The sequence below is a fragment of the Echinops telfairi genome, unplaced genomic scaffold, assembly GCF_000313985.2.
Source record: "Echinops telfairi isolate 266 unplaced genomic scaffold, ASM31398v2 ScPeMD7_7458;HRSCAF=8496, whole genome shotgun sequence".
NCBI classification, from domain to species: Eukaryota; Metazoa; Chordata; class Mammalia; order Afrosoricida; family Tenrecidae; genus Echinops; species Echinops telfairi.
In genome coordinates this window covers 51,212,457-51,220,718 of record NW_022111358.1, presented here as the reverse complement: position 1 = coordinate 51,220,718, position 8,262 = coordinate 51,212,457, and the positions used below count along the sequence as shown (strand labels likewise).

Below are 8,262 nucleotides of genomic sequence, written 5' to 3'. Positions count from 1 at the left end.
CCCGCCATTCCCTACATGACAAGAGCAGGGCACTATACCCAGGAGTCCAAGCAGCACAGTTTATGCCCAACACCCACATGGAATTGGTGGACACACCACGGATAGTGACTGATTTATCACCAAATCACGTAAGCATTCTTCCCTTTATTCAGGGCCTTTCTTAAAAGGGGCAAAAAGTGGAGCAACACATAAAAGAAAAATGGGGGAGTGGTCCAAAATAGCCTGAGCGAAAACTGAGAACGGGAAGAGAGCTGACTGGCTAGAGGAAAAGGAGCAGGGACAGACGGGGGAGAACACTCACTCACTTCGTGGTCTTTAGGATTCTGATTGGCAAACATATCTAACACAGGTTGCACATCAGCTACTTCATGAGGAAACAGACGAAGAAATATTTTATATCCGCGAACCTACCAAATGAAAAAAATTCATATCATTATAAAAAATACAGTAGCAAGTTATTTTTTCCCCTACACATCAAAAATCACCATAAAAGCCACTCAATAATCGTTAATGACATCATGGTACAGGAATATAACCTAGTAAGACTAAAGGAACATTAAGTTAAAATCTCCCAATCCATCCCAACACTTATCTGTCAGTTTGTCATACTGTGGTGGCTAGTGTGTTACTATGATGCTGGAAGCTGTGTCGCTGGTATTTCAAACACTAGCAGGGTCCCCCAAGGTGAAAAGGTCTCATGGAGCTTCCAGACTAAGAGCAGACTACACAGAAGGGATCTGCTGCCCATCTGGGAGGAGGGAGCTGCTGAACACCTTATGCAGAGCATGGAAACAGTGTCAGGTGCTGAAGGCCTAATGAATGGAAGCGGAACATAGTCAGAACTGGTGCCAGAGGGTGAGTCCCTTGGGGCAGAAGCAACCTGAAATGTGACTGCGGGGGAGCTGCTTTCTCAAGGTTCACCACAGTGACATGAATGGAGTAAAACCTGTGGGAGTGAAGCCTTCAGGATCTTCATTTGCTGATGGGGCACAAGTCAAGCTGAGAAGAAACAGCTGCAAAAATCTAATAAAAAATATACAAAGTATGAGGGGGTATCCCCAAAGAACCGGAATTGCACTGGGCAAAGTGGAGCTTTCATAATACGCCTTCCACCCCCCTCTGCCCCACTAGGGGAGCACTGAGCAACCCCATCTTAGTGCACCAGGGGTGTCACCTGAGGTGGTTCTCTCTGGTCACAGTGAATTTTTTCATAAAAGCCATTTCACTCAAACATTTTTCTGTGATGGCCAATTTAAGAGAATAGCGTGTGGCCATGAAATTTCATTTCCTGCTCAGAAAACATGCTGCAGAAACTGTTGTAATGTTGAACACAACTTACAAAGACAGCGCTATTGGAAAAAAAATTAAGTGTACAAGTGACTTTCTCATTTAAAAAATGTGAAATATCGATAGAGTAACAATCTCGCTCTGGATGTCCATCAACTTACCAGACAAAAATATGGACAAAAATGCGTGGACTTGTGCTCAAAGACCCACAAGGGTCCCTTGAAGAGATGGGGGAGTTTTCTTGACTATCTTGGAGCTGGGTTCAATGGAAGATTTGGGAATGAGAAGGATCGCTGCAAAATTTGTGCCTCAGGTTCTGACTCACCAGGGAAAAGATCACCAACTAGAAACATGCCATGCTTTGAAAGAACAGCTCCAAAGTGGCCCACACTTTTTCCCCAAGGTCACTACTGGTGACATGGTGCTATTCTTCCAACCCGAAAGCAACATCAATCCAGCCAGTGGAACATGCCATTGTCACCTCGCCCAAAAAAAGCTTGTCAAGTGAAATCAAAGATCAAGAGGATGCTCATTTGGTTTTTTGATAGTGCATTTGCAGTTTGTTCCACCAGGTCAGACTATTAAGCTTTCTATTTAGAGGTTCTGAAAAGATTGAGTAACAGTGTACAACTAAAAAAAAAGGCCTGATTTGTGGCAGATGTGGGACTGGTTTTGCCACCAGGACAATCCACCTGCTCATGCAGCCATCTCGGTGCACCAGTTTTTGGCAAAATACAGCACGCCTCTCTTGCCCCACGTACGTTACTCACCCGACACCCTTCCATGTGACTTTTTTGTTTCCTCAAAGAGGGGCATAAAAGGATAGCCATTTGACACAGAAAAAGTGAAGAAAAATAAGAGGGAGGTGCTGTCAGCCATCCAAACAGAGGAGTTTGAAAAATATTGCCAAGAATGGAATCGCTGGGAGGAGCCTTGTGGTGTAGTAGTTACGCACTGGGCTTCTAACCACAAGAACGGAATCTCAGATTTGACAGATGTATTAAGTGTAATGGAGAGTACTCTGAAGGTGATAAGGTGTTTTGTAAAAAAATTTAAATACGTAGCTTTTGGGGGGAAAAAACTTTTGTTTTTTTAGTAACCCCCTTGTATGAATCTAGAGAATTTAGAAATCATGAAAAATTAAATGGAACACATAAAAATTGCTATCTTGGGTGTAGTGAGCTGAAATGGACTGGTTTTGGCCAATCTGAATCAGAAAATCACATGGTCTACGCAGGGACGCTCACACCTTGTCAGCATGCGAGCTACTTATAAAATTATCAAGTCAAAAAAAAAATTATCAAGTCAAAATGATCTACCAACTACAAAAATGCAAAATATATATATATTTTTTATTTATTACATGTATTCATAAATGCATTGAGAATTCTTTATATGTACAATGTATGTTTATGTACCTTGCATAACTGCATGAGTCCATGTTGCACAACACAACACAATTAACTATGTACATTTTGTTATTACCTGAGTTTACTCTGATGACGTGCACTGAATGGAATGAGTCAGGGATGCATAGTCCGGAGAGAAGCTGCTGACAGCCAGCCTCAAGCACACCTCCAAATGATCATCAGTCGTGGCGGAACGGTACTTGGACTTAATGATTTTTATGTGGGAAAAGGCTGACTCACATAAATAAGTAGAGCGAATCATGCAGTCAAGGAGGTAGCACATTTTCTCATGTTTGGGTACTTTCCCTCTGCGAGTACGTTCCAGAAGAGTTCATGCGCTCTGGACTTCAGCTGAATGTCGGCTTGTAGTGTCAAAATCTCCCGTTCCGTAGGAAAGTGATAACGTTTTTGTCTTCTTACTTGGTCCAGCTCCCCCACTAATTTTAATACCCTTTCTTACACTTAACAGAAAAAAGCAAGGTCTAAAAATTGGCAGTAACTTAGCTTGTCAGTTTTGCTGCACTCAGCACAGTTGTTTGCGCATGCATTTGACACCTAAGATTGCATCTGATTGGCTATGCTGTGTATTAATTAAGTGACAGGATGGATGATAGGCTTTCGTCTATTTTTTTAATGCCAAGCAATCTACCCACACTACATTAGTGATCTACTAGACGATCGCGATTGATGTATTGAGCAGCCCTGGTCTACTATATGAGGAATGACACAATCAAGAGAAATGGAGTTGCATTAATCACTTTAAGATCTATCTTGAAAGGCAATGCTATCTGTGATAGGATTACATCTATCCCCATTCATAGAAATCCAATCAATACAGCTATTATTCAAATTAATGAGGCAACAATGAAAGCCAGTAATGAAGAAACTGAAAAATTCTACCAACATCTTCAGTCCAAATTTGACCAAACATGCAATCAAGATGTATTGACAATTATTGGTGATAGGAATACAAAAGTTAGAAACAAAGAGAAAGGAATAGTAGTTGGAAAATATTGTTTTGGTGATAGAAATGAAGCTTGAGCTCAAATGATAGAATTTTGCCAAGATCACTGACTTCTTCAGAGCAAACACCTTTTTCAACAATACAAAAGGCAACTACACACATGAATTTCTCCAGATGGAATATACAACAATCAAACTGACTACATCTGTAGGAAGAAGCATTGGAGACGCTTAATATCAGCAGCTAAAACTAAGCCAGGAGCTGACTGTGGAGCAGACCGTCAATGGTTCAGATCCAAGTTCAGGTTGAAGGTGAAGAAAATTAAAAGTGTGCCAAAATATGACCTTGAGTCTATCCCACCTGAATTTCAAGAACTCAAAAACAGATTTGCTACTTTAAATACTAATGACAGAAAATCTGATGAAGTGTGGGAGGACATTAAGAATATCATGCAGGAAGAAAGCCAAAGATTATTAAACAAGCAAGAAAGAAAAGATCAAAGTGGATGTCAGAAGAGTCTCTGACACTGGCTCTTATTGTAGAGTGGTTAAGGTAAATGAAAGAAGCTATGAAGTCAAAAAACTAAACAGAAATTTTCAAAGGGCCGCTCAAGACAAAGTCAAATATTTTAATGAAACGTGCAAAGGCATACAGTTAGAAAAGTAAAAGGAACACTCTCACATATCTTAAACTGAGAAAAACTAAAGAAAAAAAAATCAAGCCTCAAGTTACAATATGGAAAGATTCAATGGGAAAAACATTGAATGATGCTAAAAGCATCAAGAGAAGATAGAAAAAATATTATATAGTCTTAATTAGTGTACGCTATTTTACCTTTCTAATTTCTAATATCCATTGGCTACACTGACAACTCACAGACAAAATTCATGATTAAAGGGTTTCTTAAGGAAGTTAATAAATTTTAACACTCAGGGTAATTTTTTAGTAAGATATGTTACAAAGTTTCAGGTCTGCCAATAAATGCCCAAGATCCAAACCACTCTGCTGTAAGCCCCAGCGCAAGGGCATTCAGCTCAAGCTCCTTAGGTTAGCAAATCCAACTTCCTAAATTAAGTGCCCAGTGGCACCCCACTCTGCAAACCAACCTCCTGCACAAAAACACTCATCTTCACTTGCTCCATGGGTTGGGAAGTCCATCACTCTGTTCCATGCCCTGGTTCCTGGTTCTGCTGCTGCTCCTCTGATGTTATAGCAGTCTCCTGGACTCAGGAAGTTCACTGCTCAAGGATCTCAGATCCAGAAGACTTGCTCCACTTCTGGCTCTTGCTGACAATGAGATCCCTTCCTCCTGCTTCTCAGAGAGCTTATTTTATACACGGGAGCATGCCACTCAAGGAAGCCTGCTTATAATTACTCACGGGTGAATCCTATAAGTATCTTCCCCAGCTTCTTGGCAGACCTGCTCAAGAAAAGGTCGTTTGTTAGGAGTTAGAAACTTTGGCTAGGGGAACCACATTAAATAATTCACTGGCCTGGCAAATACACAGTCACTGTACCAAAAAGAACTATTCAACATTCACCCATTTCAAGAGGTAGCATATGAGCAAGAACCGATGGTACTGAGGGAAGAAGCTTAAACTTCACTGAAAGCATTAGCCAAGAATAAGGCTCAGGTATTGATGAAATGCCAATTGAAATGTTTCAACAAGCTGATAAAGCACCTGAAGCATTCACTCTTCTATACCAAGAAATTTGGAAGATAGCTAAGCAGACAACTGACTGGAAGAGATCCCTATTTCTAACCATTCCAAAGAGGTGACCCAACATAATGCACAAATCATAGAACAATTACCATTAATATCACATGCAAGTAAAATTTTGCTGAAGATCACTCAACAATGGTTCCAACAGTACACTGACAGGGAGCTGCCAGAAGTTCAGGCCAGGATGTAGAAGAGGTTCAGAAGAGGATGCGGAACAAGGGTTATCATTGCTGATGTCAGATGGATCTTGGCTAAAAGCAGAGTACCAGAAAGATGTTTACTTGTGTTTTATTGACTATGCCAAGACATTTGAGTGTGTGGATTATAACAAACTTTGATAGCCTTAGAGGAAAATGGGAATTCCAGAACACTTCATTATGCTCATGTGAAATTGGTACACAAATCAAGAGGCAGTTGTGTAAACAGAACAAGGGAATACTGCCTGATTTAAAATCAGAAAAGGTGTGTTTCAGTATTGTATCCTCTCACCACACTTAATAAATGTTTACGCTGAGCAAATAATGAGAGAAGTTGAACTATATGAAGAAGAATGAAGTATCAGGATTGGAGTAAGGCTTATTAACAACCTGCAATAAGCAGACAATGCAACCTTGCTTACTGAGAGTAAGGACTTGAAGCACTTGCTGATGAAGATCAAGGATTGCAGTCTTCAGTATGGATGACAACTTAATGTAAAGAAGACCAACATCCTCACAACTGGACCCATAGGTAACATCATGATAAATGGAGGAAAGATTGAAGTTGCTATGGATTTCATCTTGTGTGGATCCATAAGCAATGCTCATGGAAGCAGCAGTCAAGAGAGTAAATAATAAATTAAAAAAAAAAAAAACGAGTTTCCATGATGACTGAAGATGGCACCGCAAGGTGAGATCCCAGAGATAACGCTTGTCCCCCACGACCCTGGAAATCCTCTTCTTTCTGAACGGCTGGTATTACGCTACCTACTTCCTGTTGGAACTCTTCCTATTTCTGTATAAAGGCCTCCTACTCTAGTTTTGGATGAGGTGATGCTCCTGCTTTATCTCGGGATTGAAGTTATCCAGCTGTTCTTCAGTACAAAGGGAAACTTCTGCCAACGAAAGATGCCCCTTGGCATTAGCGTGGCTTTGACCTTCCCATCCGCCATGATGGCCGCCTACTACCTGGGGCTGCAGACCTACGTGCTCCATCTGGAAACCATCATGAAGGCATCCTGCTCCTCTGCTGTGGCCCAGAGCTGCTGCTCGAGGGGCTCACCCTGTCCACTTTCTCCAGTATGGACAGGATTTGAAGCACGAACATGTCAGCCAGCAGTCCACCCTGGCTTCTGGTTCTGGAGCCACCCCAGTGGAAATTGGTGGCTCTCACTGCCCTGGGAGTGGTTGGTTGCAGCTTTCCCTCAGGAGAGAGAGTTTGGCAGCAAACCCAGCACCGAGCCCCAGCAGACTGGTATACTCCCGCACAGGGCAAGGGACCGCCCCCAGCCTCGGCCCTTCTCAGAACCAGTTCTCTGCTGACCTCAAGTTCTCCTCTCTGACCACCGTGGCCGGAGTATCCGTGGGAACCATCTAAGCTTCGCAGGCTGCCAGAACCTGGGCCGCTACTGGCTGTGGGTGCTGGGCTGCCCCCGTTCCACGAGCATGGAGCCCCAAGGTGCAGCCCAGAATGGCAAAGCAGCTCCAGAGCTTTTTTAGTAGCTGAGTGTGTTATTTTTCTACTCCCATCATGAAACAACGGCGATTTTATAATAAATGTGTATTTTCTGTTAAAAAACAAAACAAAACATTGCATTTGGGTAAATCTGCTGCACAAGACCTCTTTAGAATATTGAAAAGTAGGGTGGTTACTTTGAGGATTAAGGTGCACCTGACCCAAGCCTTAGTATATTCAATCACCTCAAGTGCATGTGAAAGTTGGGCACTGACTAAGGAAAGCCAAAGAATCAATGCATTTGGATTGTGGTGCAGGTAAAGAATATTAAAAGTACCATGGACTGTCAAAGGGACAAACAAATCTCTCTTGGAAAAAGTATGATCAGAGCGCTCCTTAGTGGCAAGGATGGCGAGATTTCATCTTCCATACTTTGGACATGTCAGGGGAGACAAGTCCCTGGAGAAGGACACCATGCCTGGTAAATTAGATGGGCAGTGAAAAAGGGGCAGACCCTAAACAAGAAGGGCACACGCAGTGGCTGCAACAATGGGCTGATGCATAGGAAGAATTATGAGGCTGGCACAAGACAAGGCAGTGTTTCGTTCTGCTGTGCACAGGGTCACTGTGAGTTGGAACCTACTCAATGGACCCTAACAACTCCAACTCCTTCAGTTATTTCATTTATTAACTATGTATGTCTTGTCCTAATCTAACCAATCTCACAAAAGGCTCAACAGAGATACAAACTGAAAACCATACCACCTCATCTACAGGACTGTCCCAAGATTTAGGAGCAACAAGTGCCCAAGGACCTCAAAGGTCCCCAAACTCACTGACCTTTCTCCATATGCAGCAAGCTACACACAGTTGGATCCTGCCCTGTAACCTGAGCTGCAGGGCAGTGTGTATCCCAGGCCTCTCTCCACCACATAGCAACAAGGCTGCAACAACCCCAAGAGACACAACCCCACCCCGAAATCCTCCAAAGTCTTCCCCTGGGCATACACCAGCATCCCCTGGAAGCTTAAAGAAATGTAGAGTTGTAAACAAGCGGCCATCTAGCTCAGAAGCAACAAAGCCCACATGGAAGAACATTATCAGCCTGTGTGATCACGAGGTGTCAAACGGATCACTGAAGACAAATGGGTGCATAAGCAAATGTGGCGAAGAAAGCTGATGGTGCCCCGCTATCAAAAAGTATAGCGTCTGGGGTCTTAAAGGC

At 42.6% G+C, this 8,262-nt stretch overlaps 1 protein-coding gene and 1 pseudogene across 1 annotated transcript in view; one reads left to right on the top strand and one right to left on the bottom strand.

Moving 5' to 3' along the window:
* Window positions 1–8,262, bottom strand: part of TBCD (tubulin folding cofactor D) — a 143,289-nt gene that overhangs the window by 124,593 nt on the left and 10,434 nt on the right. Inside the window, exon 5 of the mRNA XM_045299572.1 lies at window positions 306–407. Coding sequence (XP_045155507.1) covers window positions 306–407 — 102 coding nt within the window. The remainder of the gene's footprint in view (window positions 1–305; window positions 408–8,262) is intronic.
* On the top strand, window positions 519–6,678 carry LOC105979186 (annotated as a pseudogene).